At 36.8% G+C, this 24,070-nt stretch overlaps 1 protein-coding gene across 2 annotated transcripts in view; it reads left to right on the top strand.

Annotated features, from left to right (window-relative positions):
• Positions 1–13,943: 13,943 nt before the first annotated feature.
• The window catches only part of itga3b (integrin, alpha 3b), a 66,030-nt gene continuing 55,903 nt past the window's right edge, over positions 13,944–24,070 (top strand). For both annotated transcript variants that reach the window (XR_003934062.1, XM_030121595.1), the window contains exon 1: positions 13,944–14,303. Coding sequence is in view for 1 of the 2 variants with exons in the window: in XM_030121595.1 (XP_029977455.1) it covers positions 14,128–14,303 (176 nt within the window). In the remaining variant the exon portion in view is untranslated. The remainder of the gene's footprint in view (positions 14,304–24,070) is intronic.

Here is a 24,070-nt window from a genome sequence, read left to right as displayed (position 1 = left end):
TCCAGACAGCCACAGCTTCTTCTAAAAAACACACAATTACAAGTCAATTAAGTTATTGGTGTGATGCAATACATTCACACGATATAATGCTGACAAATAAATCAGGCAGAGCACAGATAACCTAGTTGTAGTCTTGCAATGTTGGTTTTGATGGGTCTCGGGGTAAAATCCTCTCAGTTTGAGAAGACTTGAGGTTTAGTAAAATATAGTCAATTCCCAAACAAGGATGAAACCATCAAAAAGTGGTTTTGAGACAAATGCAGACAGACTTTTAGTACAACACTATCAACTACTGCATCAGTAATTATATAAGTGTGCATGTGTAACTGAAGATGCCCTCAAAAGTCACAATTCTACAGTAAATATACAATTTCTCAGTCTAAAAAGACAATATACTGTTGTTAATCACGAGATCTAGTCACCTGAAAACACAGACATAGACTTTAACTGTACATTTACATTCATCTGTTAACATTGCTTCATTTCCATGAGTAATTAAATGTAAACCATCTGCGAATTTCAGTAAACTCACAACAAACAACCGACTCTGACCACAAGTTTTGGCTTTGGAAAACCAACACATATGTATTCAATATAAACCCACTCTTTTATGTCCCAGCATTTATTTGCAGGTCATATGAGCCATGTTCTAAACAAAATGGCACCATGTGGTTACGGAGCATCTGAAGCAAACAGCAAATCAAAAGATGACAGGAAAAGACATCCTCGGAGAGTTTATAGGAGGGTTGACCAGTGAAGTTTGCGTGGCCTTTACGCTGCACAGACAGGAAGGAGGCTTTGTATGGAGCGGTGTAAATCATAGCAACTCGCATTACTGCAGGAGGAGGGAGGACGAGCAATGTGGGAGTGAGCTAGCATTGTGTTTGCTGGTCAGATTTACTGCAGTTACCCTCCAGATTGTGTCATTTTTCAATGGTCTGTCCAGCAGATTACATTAGGCTTGGTCACAGCACAGTGCATCAGAGTTACTGCCCTATATATTCACCTATTATCCAGGGGGAAGAATGGTGGGGCTGTTGACAATTGGATTAAGTGGATGTGGATGAGAATATAATAATCCAGTCTGTCAATGTGACAATAAGACTTTCAGAGACAACTGTAAGACAACCTACCCTGTCCTTTCACCAAAATTCATCTCCAGAGATAAGAGACTGATGTGTTAGCTAGAGCAAGTGTAACCATGGATTTTAGCTCACCGTCCAATAGGTCATGACGTACTGTAAAGGTGTTGTGACCAATGTCATTTTTGTCTTTGTCTTCATCTTCATCCTCATCCTCATCCTCATCTTTGTTGTTGTCTTCATTAGCAATTTCTTCAAACATCTTCTCTGACAGTACTACTGGTTGAATTCATTTCAAATCTTTCATGTATCGTCTTTGGGACACTGTCTACAAAGTCTATTCACAGATTTGAAAAATTCTGATTTTTGGATTTTTGACAAATATTTCAAATATTAAAAATTTGTCATCACTTATAATGGTTTATAACATGGAGATGGTTAGAGATATCGATATAGTTACTATTGAGCACTGATAGGAAGTCATATATGGACATTCATTTAATTTGTTGAGTTGTCCTACAGTGAAAGAACCACCCACTTTTATTACCTCAGCAAAAGAACGGCAGAGGTAATAAATGTGTTTTCATCAGGGTTTGTCTGTTAGCAAGATAACTCAAAAATTTATGGACAAATTTGGATGAAATTTTCAGGAAATGTTGATACTGGCACAAAGAACAAATGATTAAATTTTGGTGGTGATTGGGGGGGGGGACTTATCTGCCTCGGTGGAGGTCTGTGCTCCCCAAGTGCTTTTCTAGTTGGGAAACTGATCATCTACATCAAGACCACAGGACTCTAACATAGTGACAGAACCTGACAACCTCACACATTCAAGTTGTTTTTGAGTCTTGATAGAACATGTCAGTGAACTACAGGGCCACTGGTCCTGTTTTTCTTTCTTTCTTGTACTTCCTCTGTAAATAACCCTAAGCATAATGGCTAAATTCACTTCTGTGGTTGCATTTTGGTGTATTGTTTTTTGTTTTTGGCTACGTGGAGGGTAGCTTCAAGTTTGGATGCCTTGGACTTTTATTTTAAAAAGCAACTTCCTGTTTTGATGGCACAAAGAGAAAAAATGGTTTTACGTGTTAGCCGCCCCTCTGAAGAGGCACAAGCTCTTACGGTGTATTTAAAGATTTACTGCTATTAAATAAAGAAAAAATCACCAGTAAAGCATCATTCTTCATTCGGGGGGGTGTGCTACATCCTCAATAAAGCGAATGGGCCAGTTTCTTAAAGAGAAGTTTGTTTAGGTCCTGCAGACAGATTGCTGCTCCTTTGGTAAACATTACTGACAAGCGATGGTGTTGACTTCACAAGGTTGTTAAGTATCAAGTTCTGGGTTAATATGTCCCCGGGGAGGAGGATGAAAGCTGGACTAAGGTAAAAAGCTCTCCTGACCTTTCTGAGCACACGCAGCAGCCAGTAACTAGTGTGGTCTGAGGGAGAAACACAGCGAGAGACCTGTTATGACTGAGCTCTGGCTAAAGGTCAAGCTGGAGTCTCTGGAGAGATAGCCCCTTCACCCAGCCACTTCCACACATATATATTTTGTATCTGACATACAGCCACACTGCTTTACTACATATATTTTTGGGTATTTTCAGAGTGAGTGCTCATGGCCAAGGTTATCGCTCCTCTGGGCTTTGAGCCAGATCAACAGCAGCCTCCGCTCAAACCTTTCTTTTCTAGACCTATGACTCCTCTGCATGAAATCTACAGTAACTCATTTGAACTAAATGGCCTCCATGGGCACAGAGAGGAATGCACCTTAGAGTTACTCCCTTTTTAATCATTAAACATTGCTGAGAATTTGCCTTTGTGCAGCAGGTATTTTTCACTTTTCACTGCAATAAATCATTAACTATATCTCATAATTCTATAAGCGCTTCCAAAGAGCAGGGGAAGGTTTGGATATGCTATTTGTTATACCTGTTTTTAATTTTCTTCACTGCCAATGATTTGTCTTGTTGAGTGCCTTAAATCCTGATAAGAGGGTGAAAGATGAATGAACTGCTCAGCTCAGAGTGCATTTTTAGGAAGTTTTATATTCCATTAAGCCTTGTCTCTAACTTTAGTAAAATGGTCTGATGGTTTGTGTTGTTCAGCTTTATTTATTCACATCAGTGACAATAGGACAGTGTGCAAACTACACTGTCGCTCAAAAAATTGGACTAATTTTGTTTTCAGATGCATTCCTCTTTTTATTCCAATTTATACACATCAGTAATCATCTGTGACACGGTGCAGTGATTACATACAGAATCCCAGTTATGCTTTATCTAACTAGAATAAATCACATTGTCATTATCATTTCACAAGACGAGGTAAAAAAAAATATTGTATTGTATTGTATTGTATGGGAAAGATAGCAATAACACTTTACCTTGTGTATATCCTTATATGTTGTACATATTTCTTATCTGTCGTATAAAGTGAGCTTTTTTGTATATTTTATTAGGAATTATAGAATTATATATATATATATATATATTCATCTCTGTAGTTTTTGTATATTGTCAATATTTTTCTGTATTTTGTGTGATATTTTTATACAGTTTTTTATTTCACTTTCACTGTTTGCTGCTAAACAGATTTTCTTTGTTAATGACAATACAATACAATAATGACAATACAGATCTATTCTATTCTATTCTATTCTATTCTATTCTATTCTATTCTATTCTATGCTTTTCTTTTCTATTGTACTCTATTCTATGCTTTTCTATGCTTTTCTATTCTATTCTATTCTATTCTATTCTATTCTATTCTATTCTATTCTATTCTATGCTTTTCTTTTTATTCTATTCTATTCTATTCTATTCTATTCTATTCTATTCTATTCTATTCTATTCTATGCTTTTCTTTTTATTCTATTCTATTCTATTCTATTCTATTCTATTCTATTCTATTCTATTCTATTCTATTCTACTATATTATATTATATCAGCCAGAAATATCCTCTATTGGTCTTTACTTTCCTGCATTCCAAACAACGTCATAGAACTGTATAAACAACATGATTTTGTGGAACAGCTGTTTCGTGTCCTTAACATAGTCTCTATGCCTCGCTGTCCTCCATCCTTCCATCCGTCTGCCTGAAAGCTAAGCTGAAAAACAGGTGCCACTGGACGCTGGGAGAGTGTTGGAGCCGCGCCTCCCTCCTCAGGCTATACATTCCTTCACTTTGCACGAACTGTAGACGTACAGAACAGCCAGACCTTGTGCAGGTTTCAAACCGCTGCTGTATTTCCTTCCTGAAACACACACATGTGCACGTACTGAGCAGATAAAGAAAAGCCACATGTGGATGATGACATACAGCCCTCAAATGAACCTCCACTCACAACATTAAAACCCTACCTTTTACACATTTAACAATCAAAACAGGTGAAACAGAAACCCTGAGCAATGCACAGAGGTTATATAACACAATATCCATTTACAGAGAGATTGTATAGAAAGGTGTCACATAACAGGAGGCCACTTGTTCTGTGTTAAATATACAGTACATATATTTATGGTCTGGTGGAGGTTGTGACATTGGATGTTACATTTTGTTTTACAGGAAATTCCAAATGTAGCAGCATTTTAGATGAACTTTTTACACTTTTTGTAGCAGATAAGTTTAGATTAGATGATTGAAATTCCTCCTTCATAACTAAGGTGAATGTTAGAGCAGCCTGTGCCAGTTGTTCCTTCACTGTTATGAACATTTGTTAGAGTGTGAACAAACTCATGCAATCCTAATAAGCCTCTCCCTTTACTATGCACGGTCACATACTCCTATTTCAGCAGAAAGACACGCAAAAAATGTATCTGCATTATTCAAGTAACAGTCTATAACTCCAAACAATGACTATTTCTTTTTTTCTTTTCTTTTTTCTTTTTTTTTTTTTTTTTTCATATTTTCATTCTAAAATTAAACCTTATATGTGTCAGACAGATCAAGTTACATGAAGAATCAGTGGATTTCATTGTGGTCTTTATCCCTGAAGTGTGTGCAACTTCATTTGATATTCTGTGATTGAAAGGCTGGGAATGAGCCAAACCATGTGGCGTTAATGTCATCACAACAGGACACTAACATGGTATTGTTATAAAACGGCATATTATTTTGACCTCTATGTGTCCTTTGCGAAGTGGACTAAATTACAGCGTCAGTGGACAGAGCATGTTTTATTCCCGTGAAAGGTCATCTGAGCCCAGCAGGAGTCCTGGATGGACTTTAAACAGACCACACTGTCTTTCTCCACAGATGCTCAAAACATACTGGCTTCATAGCAACTCCTGGCTCCATGGCAACGGCCGGCTCTGTCATCGCCACGCAGAAGGGCTCGTTGTGAGAGCGTGCTGTGTTTCATATTCACCCAATGCCCTGCACTGTATGTCATGTCTAGAAGCTAATGTGTTTTAATATTCATGGAAATTCAACACAAGGCTTCCATCTAGTTATTTTGAGACTATGCTGTGCAGCTTTGACATTGTTTTGTTCACATGAATGAATACACCGCAAAAATCAAAATCTAACCAAGTGTATTTTTTTCATTTCTAGTCAAAATATCTCATCGCACTTAAAATAAGACATGATCACCTAAAGAGTAACTTGTAAGTGAGATATAAGAACTTATTTTCAGACAATAGGTCTAGATTTGTTCCACTGGCAGATTTTTTTGCTTAATTCAAGCAAAAAAAAAAATCTGCCAAAAGAACCAATGAAAATGATCTTGGTAAGATTTCTTGAAATAAGATTTTCAAGCTCTATTGTCTAAAAACAAGTTCTTATATCTCACTTACAAGTTACTCTTTAGGAGATTACGTCTTATTTTAAGTGTGATTAGATATTTTAACTAGAAATGAGAAAAACACATTTGGTAAAAATTTAGATTTTTGCAGTGTAAGCACAGAAAAAAAACTCTCACAAAGCAGATACACTTTGTTTAGTTGATTCAGTTGCTCTGCATTGCTGGGCCATTTTGTCTCATTAGCTAAGTTAATTTCTGCTATCGCACATTCACATCTGGAACTCTGCTCACCCCATTCCTCAAGCCCTCAGCAGTGTCTTAAAGGAGGCTTTGATAATGTGGAGCCATTTGGAATGAAATAAAAAAAAAAAACACTAGGTTGCGGGAAGATGTTACAGTTAAATGGATACAAAACAAAGAAGTAATGAAATGAATGAGGTATGGGCTATTATATTTGGAAGTGTACTGCTGGGGGAGGAAAGTCGTGGGTTTGGTGAGGGGGAAAAAGGAAACAGGGAGATAAATAACAAATTACATTCCATGTGTGTTGTGTGGGTTGAGGCTGCAGGGTTTTTGAGCCCAGGTCTCTGGGGGCCGCAGCAACTGCATTTGGTCCTTTGTCCGCATTCACATCGGCCGGTGTTAGCTTACAGTCGGGTCTGGGGAATACACATTTTAAGGCCGGAACTTTTTTTTTTTTACTGTGACGCCGGGAGGTAATGGGAAGTGAACTCATTGCACTTGTACTAAAAATGTTCAAATACAGCCGATCATATCCGTTGTGTGAATGCAGTTACAGTCCCAAGATACATTAACAGTGGGCTACAACCCCCCACCCCATACGTTAATGTATTTTTTCTGTGAATAAAGATGAAACCCAGTCGGTATCAGCTGTCATATTTCCAGAGTGATACTTTTTTAGATATTACAGGGGTGGGTCTTAGACCTGAGGGCCTAGGGATCAGGTATTCTCTTGCCCTTTTGCAAACATATAGGAGTCATTTACAAAACAAAGGGCAGGTCCGATGGTTGGTCTATTGTGGTTTGGTTGCTTTACATTCCTCTCTGCTAATGTATTTTTCTGAATATTTGTGTGAAGCAAATTCAGGGTAGTTAACCTGAGGCTGTATTTGCAAGATTTCATGGATCTGTTCATCATCACTGCTGCATCCAGAGGTGTGTGTGTGCTGATAAAGGATGTTGACACAGTAAGGTTACACACTGACTTTCAGAAAATATTCACCTGCTCAATCATTCAAACAAAAATTAGAAGCTTGGCTCAGCTGTGACAAAATCATGAATGGTAAATGGACTGTATTTATACAGTACTTTTATACAATACTGCACTCAAAGTAATAAACAATGTGTCTGTTGACCGTTCAGGTACACATATAGATTAACCACTAGGAGAAAATGATGCATGTTTTTCACGAAGCTACACTGAACTAATGGAAATCTATTATTGACATAAACATGTTGCCATAGTATCTAATAATGTGTAAAATGCATCCCATACTTTTACAGAGATGCATAGGCCCATGACTCATATCTCTCGACTGTAAGTGATCATTCTTGTTTTTTTACAGGCCTCAGCACAAATAGAAGCATTATCATTTTTTTCTCCATAAAAATTAAAGGCAAAGCTTACTATACCCACCATCCCATAAAGAGATACAGCACATGTACATGATGAGACTAGAATATATCCTGCTAAAGATTTTTTTTTTTTTTAAATCAATAAAAAAAAAATCTACATATTCTACAAATACCAAATGATTCACTGAGAAATACAGCACAGTTTGCAAATGGGTGCTTCTATGAAACTGGTTTCACTTTGGTACCTGGCCCAGCTTTTTTTAGACCCAATAATGAAAGAGAAATTTAGACATATTTCCCCCCAGGATGTACCTAATGATGACCTCAGATAAATGCAAAAAAAAATTATACTCTTGCTCTGAGCCATCCCAAAATTAATGCATTTTTAATAAAATATTGGAGCCAAAAATAGGACCAAAATTGTGACATGAAAAATTACCTAGGTGTCAGTGCATTTGATCTGGAAAACATGGCTTGAAATGGTCTTCTATAACACTATAAATAAAGACACTGTGTTAAACTTGACGATTCTAGTGGTTTTTCTAATCCAGACATGTGGGTTTTTCATGAATTTCAGTCGCATTCCAGCTTTCGTGTGTAACCCATCGTGTCCACTGGTGTTACATGCAGAACCTGCCCAGTTAAGCGCATATAAATTGCGAATGATTTTGCAACAGCGGTCATTTTTGTGAAACACTCTACCTTGCATTAGTTCAATTCCCAAAATGTACATGTGAGAGAATTAAAAAATAGTGGCACATAATTTTTGTGTCCTTTTGACTGTGTTACATACAGATTTTGGTTTTAAATCTAATGTAAAATAATATAAAAATGTGTTTTATTTGAAAAATAGTTCCTCTTTTATCTCAGTAAGTATTTATTTTTAAAATAGACTCAAAGTGCTTCTAAACTTGCTTCATAACATTAGTCTACATCTGGTTTGAATTTTTAGCCCCATGTCCTGTTTTTAGGGACCAGTTTCATAGAAGCACCCAAATACAAAACTACTGCCCTTTGGTTTACAAATATAAAAACTATTAAACCATATATTTCTTATTCATCATGGTTTAGATGCATGTAAAATGCAGAAGAACATGTCACAAAAATGTGACTTGTGATACTTTTCTCACAAATGTTCCAAGTAGTTTCACCAAAAATATAATGTGTAGTATATACACACACATATATAAGTTAAAATGGATGCATTATTTGACAGAGATGACTTTGGTAAAACCCTGCGCAGCACCAGCACTCATAAGTCACTTTTGTGAGAAATTAATTATGTTCATTTTACACTGCTCAGCAAAAATAAATAAATAAAATGTCCCCATGTAATATTTTGTAATTGGAACGCATTTCTTATGGCATAATTTATGCCACAACAAATGTCACTATATTTTTTCTGTCCATAGTTGCATTAATTTTTAGACGGGATCTTGTTTTGATGATGGAGAGTCAGACCACGGTGTAAAGTCTGATCCATTACATCCTAGTGATTCTCAGTTTGGTTCACGTCTGGACTCTACTGTGTCCAATCCATGAGTGAAAATGATGTCTCATGCTCCTGAACCACTCTTTCACAATCCAATCCTGATGAATCCTGGCATTATCCAATATCTATGTTCTCTACTAACTGATGGTTGTTTAAGAAATGAGAAGCTACTCACTGCTTCAGTCAGGGTTGAATAAATGATTTCCAGATGATACAGATTTATCAGATGGAAGGATCTTATCTGTGCACTAAGTTAAATCCAATTGAAGACTTGTGAGACAGTGGAAAGATAGTGCCAGAAGTCATTGGATTATGTTTGTTTGTTTAATTCTGGTAGCAAGTTAAGTCCATATTAAGCCACTTGAAACAATATATTGACAAGGGATTGAACTACCAACCCCCTGGTTTTCTCTATTTCCTGAGTCACAGCTGACTGTCACTCTATTTATACATATTTAGTTAATATGAGGTGTTTAACACAAGAAAAAGTACCTCATCTGAAGCTATAATACATTTTGTGAAATGCATCTAAAGGTTCTAAACACACTGTTGTACATAAACATTACTGTGTAAAAGTCTTGAGTCACCTCTAGGTTTGTTGTTTTTACAGGGTTGAAATGAGCATACATATTTATTTCTCATTTTCTTTTCTTCAGATGCAAAAAGAAAATGCAAGAAATATGTTCACAGTCTTAAAAGACACACAAACAACTGAAGTAAATGGCTTGGAAAGGTTAAAGTCACTATTTAGTGTGACCTCTGACCCTATGACAAGAAGCAGCGCAAACAGTTACAAACGTCTGACATGTGTTGAAAGAAACCTGGTGTAAAACATCAGAAAATTAAGGCAAAATATCTCATGTTGTCATTTGTTTTTTCTGTCGTACATACTTCACATAAATCCAGACTGGGTCTTAAATATAGAAACTGAGAAATGCACGAGTGGTCATTAGAACAGTCCTTTGACTTTTGCACAGTATTGTACATTTTCTGATTTTTGGATTTAAAATATAACTTGTGTAATATTTTGTAAATGCTGTGATACGATTCTCATCGACATAAATGTGCAACAGAAGAAGATACAAACATCAGTGAAGACATTTATAGACTTAATACTCTTTCTTTTCTTTTTTGTTGCATCTGGCCTGTGGAATGTGCACAGTGGAGAACAATCTCCCCAGGGTCTTATTCCACCGGGGTTAGAGGAGAGATTACCTCTGGGTGAGAGAAACTCCTGGAGCATGAGGAGATGCAGAGTGGGAGCTCAGCTCATCAATTAGAGGAGGTCATCTGTGCCAGACTTTGGCCAGGACTCGGCCAATAAAGCAGACATGATGAAAGATCACACGTTGCTCCAGAGATACAAGTAAATAGGGAGGAGATGGAGCTGCAGTTGGTCTCTCCACACGAAAGGGGGATTTCAAAGAACAGCAGACAAAAAAGGGAAAAAGGGGTGGATGGGGATTTGAGGAAGGGAAAGGATACTTTAAAAAAGTGCAGCCTGTTCCATGAACTCTCTAAGGGGATTAAGGGTTTAATGAACTGCCCATTGGAAGCCAGAAGTTTGAGCGATAGGCAGTGGAGCAAGGCAGAGGGTGGCTGTCACAAGAGTTCTCATGTGAGGGTGGGCCACACTTCTATTAGTTGGTGTGGTGTTGTTTTGTAAGGCGCTCTGACTCAAAGTGGTGTTTTCTCTTATAATATACTACACTGACAAATATATTTAACTCATAAAGACCCACTGGTACTTCTGTGGCTGTTCCCAATGAAATTTTTCTCCCTTTATAAACCTTTCCATTTAATAAACCATTTATCACCATTTATTGTAACATTATCCTCTTAATTTTGAGTTTTTTCAGTGTAAATCACATATTTTCCTATATTTAATTCACTGAACATGTAGATGTTCATAAAAGCTCAGAGTCAATTCAAAGGTGATTATATCAAAATGAGAAAACTGCAGAAAAAGTGACTTTTTTAGCAAAATATTTCATTAACTGAACATAAACCAAGTGTGTCCATCCACTGTCATTGATCAAACTCCATGGGTTTTACTGGTGAATCAATGTTGTAGAAGATGACGGTGTTTCCACGTTCACTACGGAGCCTCTGAACGTCCAAGTGGGTCATGTCGGATGACCATGAAAAGATGACAAACTGTGTTTTACACCAATTATTTACATGTATTTACAGGATTAGTGGATCAACAGGTATTAAACTTTTTAGATCAATAGATGGTTTTGGTCACCAGTGACTGTTTGGGTCTTTATGGGTTAAAACACGTTTATACAAATCCAACCAACTCTGCATTTCCTTGAGGGAGATACTGAGTTAAAAGGCTGTTAAAATTTTGGACTAAAAACAGCCACTATTATTGTGATATGTGATATTAAGGTGGCATATTACAAAGCTTAGTCTGTCTTCACCTCAAAACATTTACAAATACATTTCCCAATGTTTTTCAGATTACAGTTTTTCATTCCCAAATCAACTTGTTATTGAACGTTTGTAACAAACTGAAGGATAAAGTGTTCTGTAATGTGTGATTTGGTGCAAAATACGCCATCACAAAGCTGAAAACAGGCCTGTATGTAAGAGTTTAGGAAAGGTTTTTATTCATCCATAGGTGGTTCTCACAGGACAGCAACACTACAAACATAATGATGATGTTATAGAATCTATTGCATTAACTAGGTCAACATTATTTAAAGTTGTTCAGATGAGCTGAACTGTAACTTTGTGCAGAAAAAAAAGCAACATAAATATGAATGTGTCAATAAAATCATTCCAAAAACCTCAGATGTAATAGTATAATCATTTTACTGCACAGTGACTAATCTGATGTTTCACTGTTAAAGTCCATTAAGCTGATGATACTTTTATTTACATAAGGTTCCAAATCCAAATATTTTAGTTATTAAGTTGATTCAAAAACTGCAAAATGTATTTTAGAATGTCTTCTAAGATCTTAAATATCAAAGCATCCTAAATATCTAATGAAACCAAATCAAGTTCTCAAGTAAAACAGATTCAAGTTTATTGAATAATTCTCAAATATTCATTTAGATTAGTGGCTGAATATTTAGATTTAGAACAGTCTTGATAGCATTCAGGTGGACTTTAAAGACCATTTTAATAATCTATTCAAAAGTATAATAATTATTCCACTGTACTCAGAAATATCACACTAATATGAAAAACAAAATGGCTTTAAAGCTAGTGAAATACATCCATTTTTGTTCTACTCTGTATTATGGTTGATAAAAATTGGATAGAATTTGGTAAAGAACTGATTGAGCCCTCAGAGACCTAAACAGTCACTAGCAGGTCAAATGCAGTTTTTCAGCTTTTAAATGTCATCAGATATGACCGATTTGGAAGGACAGAGGCTCTGTAGTGAACATGAAACACAACTGCCTCCTGAAACATGAATTCAAAGATAAAACTCATTTTTGACTTGTATTTTTCCGCCACTGGTAACCCTTAACCCTAAAAGTCTTAAGACATTTAAGGTAATTAACTGCATTTTACCTGAATTATTTTAATGTATTGATAAGACCCAAACATCTGGGATCAAGCAAAATATTACTGATGTAAAATGTTTAAGAACTTCTGAACCACTACACCTATTAATAAGTATAAATAACTGGTGTAAAATACAGTTTGTCATCTTTTCATGGTCATCACATCTGATCCATTTGGACGTTCAGAGGCGCTGAACTGACCATGGAGACACCGTCATCTTCTACAACATTGATTCACCAGTAAAACCCATGGAGTTGGATCAATGACAGTGGATGGAGACACTGGATTTATGTTCAATTAATGATATTTTTGCTGAAAAAGTCACTTTTTCTTCAGTTTCCTCTGTTTTTGATATAATAACCCTCAACTTTAATGTGAGCTTTAATGAACATTTACATGATCAATAAATTCAATATAAGAAAATAACTGATTTTCACTGGAAAAAAGCAAAATAAAGAAGTTAATATGACAATAAATGGTGATAAATCACTTAAGAGGTTGAATACAGAGGGAAAAATCATTTGAAAGTTGCCACAAAAGTAGCACTGGGTCTTTATGGGTTAATACAGTGTTTTTCAACCTTGTGAGGTCACCTGGAATTCATATGGGGTCACCTGAAATTTCTAGTAATTGATAAATTAAATAAATAAATAAAAATTAGCTACTAATGAGATATATATGATAAACTGAGAGAAACAATCCAAATACATGAAAGACATGACAAACTCTGAAGCACTGTGGTACTGTTTATTTTTCAAATGTTCATTGTGGTTGGTTTCAGTTGCTGCAGCTCTGTCATAATTCATAGTTTGAGTTATTATTTGTTTATTAATTGTCAGCCTTGTAAATCCAAGCTGGACTGACTGTACATATCCTGACCAAGGAAAATAAAAGTCTCCCTTTGTGCAGTAATCTACACCTGGCTTTTCTGCCTCCGTCCATAATAATATACATTATATGGACTAAATGTCAACTAAAATTAATGTTTATTTGCAACAAAGTATAGCAAACTATTACATGATCAAAAACAAATTGATTTTAGCAAAAAAAAAAAAAAAAAAAAAAAAAAAAGTGATGTTAAAATTGAGTCACGTGCCAAAAAAGGTTGGGAACCACTGGGATAATGGTTGAAAAGTTATTACACATTTTAGATTTTAGATGTTTTTGGTCACTGGTGGCTGTTTAGGATTAGAAGTCACATCATCATGTTGCCAAAACCATATTGTTCAGATCTAAGCTCTGAAATCTACTAAAGACGCACAACCGGATTGAATGCGTCATTTTTGCGTAAAGACGGAAAAAGTGGTGCCAGTTTGACCCCAGTGTGCACTGCGCACGGAGACTGCCTGTGGTGCACTTGTTTCTGAGGAGTGTGGAGGGAAGAGGAAGGAAGGGAGAGAGCAGGGGAGGGCAGCAGAGAGAGAGAGGGTGAAAGAGAGAGAGAGAGAGAGAGAGAGAGAGAGAGAGGGAGGCAGGAGGAGGCAGACCCGGCTCCACTCTACCTCAGCAGTACCGCTCCGACTGCGCGGGGGAGAGGAAGGGAGAGGCGGCTCTCAATGGGGAGGGCTCTGTGAGACGCTGCCTACCTGTTGGAGCTGTTTGCGGGAGACTGTCGTACCCACACCGATCGTGGATCTGCGGAAGGCCTCTGCATTACTGAGGGGATAAAGAAACAAACCGCCTCAGCATGTCTGTAAAAGTATTCATGTGCGCAGTGTTGGCTGCGTACCACGGGACGCAAATCTGTAGTGGATTTAATATAGATGCACGGTTTCCTGTGATTAAGGAGGGGAAAACCAAAGGGAGCTTCTTTGGATTCTCAGTAGCTCTGCATCTACAGACGACGGGCTCCAGAAAACACCTGTAAGTTGCTTCATCTGTGCGCGCAAAATGTTCCTTTGGTCTGATTTCATGTCCGGTACGCACCTACTTCAGCTCAGAAACAGACATCAGAAGAACACTGTTTAGTCCACTTTATCTTATTGTCGTAATTCTTATTCAACATTAAGTTTGAATACATGTCGCATGTATGTAAAAGGCTCCACACACTTGTTAAACACCTTCATGACACACTTCCCTTTCCTTCACGCAAAGCAGCCACCTGTTAACGCAACGGAACAGTCTGAAGTAGTCCATTCAACCACAGCGGCTGTGTGGGCTGATACATACCAAATATACCTGAACCAGGTCTCTAAATCCTGCTGAGGTTCATTTGATAATCTGGTACAAATACAAAAAAATGATGCTTTAAAGGGAAAGTTGTTTATTGAGTCACTGTGTAAATGAAACATGTCGTAACCAAAGGCAACCTAAAACCTAATTTTTAAATGGAAATTAAAAAAAATAGGTTGTTTCAAGTTAATTTGAATACTTTGTGACTGTAGAGTGAATTTGCAGGACCTACAGGATGACATGGTTAAAACCTTATAGATCAGTCATATCCTGGAGTCACAGCCTCTTAGAAATAATGAATGAACTACAGGAGATATTATGCAATAACTTCTCCAGCAGGTGACGTTTCCATTAAAACTGTAAAAAACAAAAACAAAAAAACATCTGATATGGATCACCACACTGACTTAATAGTAGACTAAAATAAACACATAACAATATGACACGTAAATTCATTTCCATCATTAAAATGTTGGAAGAGTTATAAGCGGTGACGTCACCAAAGTCATGAGAAACAGAGAGGCCAGAGTCATAAAAGATGAACAGGACCAAAGTGGTATAGAAGATGTAAGGACATGAAAATAATGTGAAAGACATAACTAGAGAAAATGATGTAGCATTATGAAAATGTATAAGTTGAAAACAGTGTAGAATACACAACAAAATGAATACGACATAAAAGATGGAACAAGATGTAATGATATAGAAGAAAATGGCGTAAAAGACACAAAAAATAACAAACAAAACCAAAGACATAAAAGATGTCACAAGCTAGAACAACATAAAGATAATAATAATAATAATAATAATAACATAAAAGATGCAGAAAGTGACAAAAATTCTAACATTCCATTTACTGAGTGTTGTTTTTAAGTGGTAGCGACAGTAAAAATGTCAGTATTATTGCTCTTCATGGGATACTGTCGTAAATTTGGACCCTGAGGAGGCATAAAGTGTTTTTTTTATGTCAGGCTGTAAAAGAACCAGTGGTCAATTGGATTCCAATGTTTGTAAATCAGGGTATTCATTCAGGCATTGAGTCACTATAGTCTTACATAGCATTACTTTCCTTCCATGCATCCTGTTTTAGTTTACAGAGTTACTATTAAAGTTGGTTTGTGTGTTCAATGGCCCGTAACACCTCTTATTACCAGCACCTAAATAGTCATGTAGCGACATGGGTGGATGTAAACACAAGTAAATTCTTTTATTTTAGTGTCTAGGTTGAATATAAGTGATGTTTGAAGACCAGAATGTGTGTAATTTATTGTTTTCTGTCCTCTCAAACTGTCATTGTTTAATGTAGGATTTCCCTCTGCCAATTACAGTGCCCCCCCACCCCCACCCTTCCGCATCCGTGATCACACAGTGTGCTCATAACTTGCTGTTATCTGTGTTCTCGTTCAGCTTTGAAGAGTAATACAGGAAGAAAATTGCAAACCAAAGTCCATTTCCTTTGTTGTCACCATTGAAGTGAGTCTGAATCTTGCCTTATCGGCCTAAATCTCTGTGAAGTGGTGCTGTGATGGGATTGGACGGATTTCTCCAGTCAGTAGAATGGATAGCAGTGTCCAGCTGACACAAGATCAATGTGTCATCTTAGCCCCGTCCCCAGAGGGATGGTGTCATCGTCCACTGTCTGCAACCCAAGAAGGGGGACCACATGGCCATGGTAATGAGACTGGAGGCTGTGGAAAGACCCACTGGTGGACTGCAGGCTCAGGGGTTTGAGCTTATGTGTGATTTTTGTTATGATATATATCCTCAGCTAATATGAGCTGACTGAGCTGTGACTGCCAAAAGATTCACTTGTACCAACATGTCAAAGTCAATAAAGTCAGCAGGGCTTACTGAAGGTAGGAGTGAACCTCCAGGCAGGGATTTCACATCCACCGTTCATTTGATAATATGTGTATGGCACTAGACATTAGATATTAACAGAAGTGTCAAGTAATGAAGTACAAATACTTTGTTACTTCACTTAAGTAGAAATTTTGGTTATTTATACTGGAGTAATTATTTTTCAGCTGACTTTTTACTTCTACTTCTTACAATTATCTGTACTTTCTACTTAAAAATAGCCTTATTCCTCTTTCTTTCTTTATTTAGGATCCCCATTAGCTGTACCATAGCTACAGCTATTCTTCCTGGGGTTCTTGCAATAATCTTTACAACTAGTCAATGCAAATAACATACAATATAATAATACAAAACAATTTTTCACATACTACATAACATAAAAGAAAATAAATAACAGACAAAATACAGACACGACAGCTCCTTTAGGTCAGCAGTGGTGTAGTATATACAGTACATATATTCTATAAGTCCATGTATCAATCATTTATGGTCAATAGATACTTCTTGACTGATTTCTTAAATTTCATTTTACAGTTTTCTTGTGTGATGTGTTCCGGTAGTTTGTTCCATTCTTGCATAGCTCTGTATGTTACCATTCCTTTCATTGCATTTGTTCTTGATTTGGGTAGTGTAAAATTACCTCTGGTTGCCTGCCTGGTTGCATAGCTATGTCTATCTGAACTAAAACAAATATTTTTGTACAAGATGGATGGTTTTTTGTTCTAATAATACTTCTAAAGAAAACCATTCTGGCTTGTCATCGTTAAAAAAAAAAAAAAAAAAAAAAAAAAACTATCCAGATAAATCTTGCCATCCAGATAGAGTGAATTTGATTGTGGTTGGATGAGAAGTATAAACATGTACCATTCTAACACCCTATTGGTTTGTACGCAATCCATCGCACCTGACTTTTTGCACCATTCCAATACTTATGTTCAACTAGTCATCATAGCTTCCGCTCCATAAACACATGCTAATGCTCAGTAAGACACATATATGGTTCTTTAATACATTTGCATTGGACTAAAATGCCTTCATTTTCAATGGGCATATATGTGGCTGAAACAGGTAGACTAGTGCATCCCAAATGTTTCAACATGAACATTATAATATAACATTATAGTCATTATGGCCTTTAGAAAAATGCCTTTTGGGAGGTGGGGTAGTGCACTATAGCTTTTGTCCTAATGGCATTTTTTCCCACTTACATTTACTTTTATACTTTAAGTAGTTTTGAAACCAGTACTTTTACACTTTTTTTTCTTTAGTTTAGTTTATTTCAAATATGCAACAAGACAAAGTAATTTTACTTAGTCTTTAGAAATAAAACAGGTTGTAAGAAGTCATGGAAAAAACTAATACGCTAACTAACACTAATACATATACATGACTTCATTTGCACATTCGAAAAGGAGTGGGAGGAAGTATAATTTATTTAATCCCACCCCCTTTACTTAAGTAAAAATCTTGAGTTGACGCTTAAACATCTACAGAAGTCTTTTTAAACCCTAGTATCTATACTTCTACCTGAATAATGGATGTGAATACTTTTGACACTTCTGGATATTAAGGGTGTAAAAAAAATAGAATGTGATATTTCATTTACTGATACTGTATCTGATATTAAGAAGTACTGTAGTGATATTTTTAGGTATTTATTCAAATGTAGACATGGCGAGGGTTCAGTTTTGTTTTTTGGTTTTCTTTTTAGCTTATGCTTTATTTATTATTATTTAATACTGTTTATTAAATAATGCTTATTTCAATCATCCTAAAGGTACATTTACTGTCTGAAAGAGGCAGATGGTAGTTCTTTTGTTGGGACTGAACAAAAATAAATGTTATGATGTTGGATGATTCAGGGACTGTCCAGTAAGCATTCTATTCACAACGAATAAAACATGAATATTTGAGCAGGATCTTAAACTAATGTCTGTAAAACATATGCAAGTTTTAAGTTTTTACAGTTTTGTGATAAAGCATTAGATTCTGTTCTGATCAAATAAAAAAGTGTTTAGTTTTTGTGCATATTTCTGGTGTAATTTAATATTTCCAGGAACTAATTTGTAAACAAAAAAAAAAAAGAATCAAAGGAAGCAAACAAAAAAAAAATCGTCTTGTTAACAGTATTGTGATATATTGCGATATATCGTATCGTGATCCTAGTATTGTGATTTGTATCGTATCAATACACCCCCCAATTAGATATAGAGGGAGCTCATTTTTACATGTTTAGAAAGTGTACGTATGTAGATAGATAGAACGATAGATAGAACGATAGAACGATAGATAGAACAATAGATAGAACAACAGATAGATAGATAGATAGATAGATAGATAGATAGATAGATAGATAGATAGATAGATAGATAGATAGATAGATAGATAGATAGATAGATAGATAGATAGATAGATAGATACTTTATTAATCTCGAGGGAAATGAAAGATATATATAATAATAAGGTATTATAATCATATGTAAGGTATATTGTGCAGCTCACGTTTTTCCCCATTTTTACCCTTTTCATCCTCTTGGCAGCTGTTGGATTCAGTGTGTTGCTTTCTTCAGGACGTGTTTTAGCACCATGTCAGTGTTTCTATATTAGAACGACTGACAGAATCACATGAGATGGGAATATAACCTGTGACTCAGAAGGAGAAGGTGAAATGAACGTCTGTAAATTCCCCACTTCTACTCCTGAATTTCTCAACAAATGCACCCCTGATCATCACCAGGTAGTTCTTCATCTTGTACAAGCTGTAACAACTAGAGCATATTTGCTAAAGTTAAACAGGGTCTGAAGGTTTTCGGGGACTCTAAACATATGTAAGAATGTGCTGATGGTGTCTTCAGTGTTTGACTTTGGCTGGTTTTAAAGTCCTGTCTGGGTCCTCTCTGTTGTCTGGCTTCTATTGTGGTCCCGGATCCGTCTCAATGCACCACAGAGCTGTTTGTTGAAGGTTTCCTCATTATTGGGGGGTGGGGGGGGGGGGTACTAGAGTGTGAATATTTGAAAAATGCGAGAACTAAGCATATAAACTAGTCGTTACATGTAGTGCGTTTAAAGTGGGCATTCTTTGTACATATATGAGTCAGACAGAGTTCAGGATAAAAGTCAACACAGAGGGTTTCCACTCCCACTTCTGCAATAAAGGCAGCGTAATAAAGTTTTTTCCTTTAACCTCTTAAGATGTAGACTATTATCCAATTAGTCTGAATCTAGCAGTTTATATGGACTCAGATGAAGTGATTTAAGAAAATGTATTTTGCACAGACAGGGGTACACGGACAATTAGCAGGGTATTGGATCTGAAGGATGAGCTGCACCTTAATAATCTAGTCGCTACCTGAGGCCAATTTGTACCGGGTCTTTACCCCCTCTCTTTGAATCTCCCATTTGAGGTCTCAGAGATTTTTCCTGAGAGAGCTTTTTTTGTTCTCTGTTGTAGTAGGGAGGAGGGACTGGGCAGTCAGCTGGCCACCTATTGGCTCTTCCAGTCCCCTGACCCCATGGTATGAATGGAATGTATAGCCCTTCTCTCCACAGTCACAACCTGCCAGGTTTCAGGTTGAGACAAGACAGGAGTGAGAATGATCATCTGGGTACCACTGAGGAACTCACACATAAGATTTAGACACAATTTAAAATCTGCGTCTTCCTCCCCCGGTAGATGAGACTATGAGGCTTTCAGTTTGTAGATGAGACACCCGTGACCCGAGATGAACAAGTTAATTCCTCTGACTGATGAATATTTAATCAGAGTTGAAGTGCATGTGCTTCTCTAGCTCATTTCTGTCTGACTGCGGGGGCCTGAGGCTATGAAAGTCAGTCATTTAATTTGGCGGGGCCTTCCCCTTTCTGCTGTAAGGTGCAGATCGAGTCGACTGGTTTATAGACACAAACACATAGATGCTAAGTTTGAACATGCACAGGAACATGCTCCACTTTTCTCCAGCCCTTAAAGAGTGAACGGAATTGAACATAGAATACTCAAATCAAATGTGTTTTGCACATTTAACCCTTTAACCCCTGACACATTATTCCAGGTAAACATACTGCTGTGAATTGTCATCTGTTTCAGTGTCATTAGTATGTGCTTGTGTTCCTTTTCTTCAGTGGATTTGTTTTACTGTGTGTTTTTGGGTCTAAACAGGGTGGAATAACAGAAAAAGGCAAAGAGAGGAATTGAAGTTTTACAAGTTTTTACGAAATAAGGCACTCAGAATGTACATCAATAAGACATTTAGGATGTTGAACATGAACTGTGAACTGGAACACACTGAACTACAACAAGTATTTGAATTTCAGCCCAGTAGTTTTTATTTTGGGGCTCTTTTTTTCTAAATCAGTCCAGTTGCTTTTTGGCACATAGTTGAACTCCAAAAAACAGTTAGACGTTTAAAACTCTGTAAAAACACAGTAAAAAAAAAATAAAGAAAAATCAGAACAACTCTGCAAACAACAGTAAAAACAAAAAACCACAAGGGAAACAGTGTTAAAAAAAAAAGCCCAAACTGTCTATTTTTATAGTGAGTCGGTCTCACTCACTGCTCTGTGTTTTGCCCCCCATTACACAGGAGGTGGGGGTGCACTGAGCATGCTCAGATGTCTATGAAAAGATCAAGGTCTATTCCATCAGCACATTTTTGAAATTTTTCCTATTGAACAAACGGTTGAATTTCTATGAATATTTAAAATAAATCATACATTCAGAACGATCACCACAGACACGTCAGGGGTTAAAGGGTTAACCCTTTACAGGCACTCAGAGAAATACTGTGGAATTCAAAATTTCAACTTTAGTGTGTTATTGGAGGACATAATAAGACTTTATTACTTTTGTGAAATTTTTCAAAATGTTTTCATTGTCATGTAGAAAATCAAGGTCAATGAAGGTACCATATTTGGTTCCTTGCCCATAAGTGGCAACAACAACAAAAAAAGAAGTCCAAGAAGTATATATAAAAAATACAAGAAAAGTACATGTAAGGTGAATGGATTATGTATTTTAGAACATTAGAACATCATTTTTAGAACATTAGACCAACATAAGTGCTGATCCAGACCCCTGTCCACATCCACATTAACCCTTTGAACATCATTCCTTACATTAGTACCATTACTTAATGGTACCTAACAAAGCAGGTACACTCATTGTTCATTCAGAGGTGGACCTTACAGACCCTGGAGACCACACTGGACCTGAGATTGTTGACTCAATGTCCTCACTGTAACTGTTGATGTCACTGTCTTGTAGTGCATGTGAAAATTACCAAAAACAGTCCCTTTATCACATTGTGGTGGGTTAAAGGGTTAAATAACTACGGCAGATGAAGCTCCATAGTAATAGCAGAAAAAATAGCTGACATTCAAGTTTTGTGGAACAGACAGTAAGCTTATATTAAAAGGTTTGGGATACAGTGTCACTTTAACTGGATGATCTAATGTGTTATATGACAGGCCATAATACACAGTAATGTAAATCATGCAGGTGGGGATGTCCTACCTGGCTGCGATCCCACATTCCTCATCACAGAAATGCTAGTGGTCTTTGTCTGTGAAGCCTATCTGCGCTAGCGGCAGCCACAGTGAAGCACTTACAGATAAGAACCCTCTGTTATCCATTAGACCCTCATAGATCTCTGACATGGGAGCATGGACGGAAGTTGTTACACATGTGTCCCTGTGGAAAAGAGGCGTCCAGAGTGTATTAAAAAGACATTTGACTGGCAGCATAAGATTAGTGGCAATTTAAAGGAAAAATATATAAAAATTCTGCACTTTAATTCTATTCTATCCAGCACGAGGTTGTTTTAGATGTAATGTCCATGTTAATTTAGGAATATTAACACACATTGAAGTCTTTTAAATGTATGTGTGTGTCCTTCAGGTTTAATTCTTAATGTTTAGTGTTTGCATACTGACATTTGGGAATTGACAGTAAACACACAGCATGGTCTAGACCAGGGGTCTGCAACCTTTATCATCAAAAGAGCCATTTTGCCCCCTCTTCCACCAGAAAAAAAAATAGTCTGGAGCCGCAAAAAATAACAGAGCTTATAAATTTTTAAAAGTTTTAATCTTTTTTTACATTTTATCTGTTACAACCACTGACTACAACAAAAAGAAGTGCAGTGTGGAATGGATTCTGGAGTATGATTACTGTAAAAGTACACAGTAAAAGTAGTTCATAGTATTTGTGCTAATAGTATATGACGTATGAATACCAAAAATACCAAATTCACGAGGTACTTACCGGAAAAAAATAATTTTCTCTTCACTGAATTTAGTCTTAAAACCTATTTCAGATGAAAAAACAAACGCTTTTGGAGCTTGGAAGGGATTTTTGAGTATGATTACTCCAAAAGTACACAGTAAAAGTAGTTCATAGTATTTGTGCTAATAGTATATGAAGTACTAATACCAAATATACCAAATTCATGAGGTACTTATCAGAAAAAATAATTTTATTCATCACTGAATTTAGTCTGAAAGCATATTTCAGACGAAAAAAACCCCCACTTTTTTTAGCCTGGAAGGAAATCTGTTATAGGATTACCCAAAAAGTACACAGTACTCATACTCATACAGTGGCTCTGTGAATAGTATCACTATTTATGGAAATGATTCTCTTCAAAACTCAACACTGCCTCTGCAGCTCCCAGTTGTACTGCTCCATATTCTCTGTCTGGGTTCACATCTGCAAGCTCCCGGAAAACGGACAGAATTACGTGAATAATATACAAAGGATGGACAGAACCCTCCATCCGTCTCCGTCTGCGTCTTTAACGTAGAGCATAAACGAGCCCTTACTTTTGTTGTCCGGAAGGGATATTCGCTCCATTCAGCTCATCTACCATAACTGTCGAATGAGTAGTGCACAAGAAAAATGCTAGCGGCTTGCTTGACCATGCAGAGGAGAATCACGGCTGGCTTGACCGCAGTAAAGGGCGGAGCCACTACAAGGAGGCTGAAGAGCTGCATGCGGTTCTGGAGCCGCAGGTTGCTGACCCCTGGTCTAGACTTACAGGAATGTCAGTTTTACAGATGTTTAGTAATAGTCCACAGTACAGGACATACTTTTTTGGACTGCACCAAATTTGGATTTGTTTAGTCAGCAAATTCATTAAGACATTTCCACAAATTTTACACCATTACATTTTGTAAATGTTGATTCACAGGATAGCACTGACCATCTAGTACCAGAGGAAAAGTCCAAGTATCACCTAAGTCAATCATTTATCTGAGGATCATCTGTAAAAAGATTTAAGGCAATCCATAAAATGGATTAGAAACGATGCTAAGATTGTGTTTCTTTAATGTGATTTATTGGAGTTTAAGGCCACTGTACTAGACCTCGCTGGTGTTAAGTCCACGTTTGTCCATGGTGGCGGGCTCTGCTCTTTATGGTATTTATTGTCTGTGTCCAATCAGTTGGTAATGGCATGAGTTGCATTTTGTGTAGCAGCAGAATGAATGACGGCTTCTAATAACATGTTGAAATAGATCCCAGCGGGACTTTGGCCCCCCTGCTAATCTCCACAGAGGAGATTCTCTCTGGTGGGGCTTTCATTTTAAAATACCTGCAGTGTGGA

The sequence above is a fragment of the Sphaeramia orbicularis genome, chromosome 19, assembly GCF_902148855.1.
Source record: "Sphaeramia orbicularis chromosome 19, fSphaOr1.1, whole genome shotgun sequence".
In the NCBI taxonomy this organism is placed as follows: domain Eukaryota; kingdom Metazoa; phylum Chordata; class Actinopteri; order Kurtiformes; family Apogonidae; genus Sphaeramia; species Sphaeramia orbicularis.
Note: the sequence above shows the minus strand (reverse complement) of the source record. Positions and strands in the feature narration are given on the sequence as shown.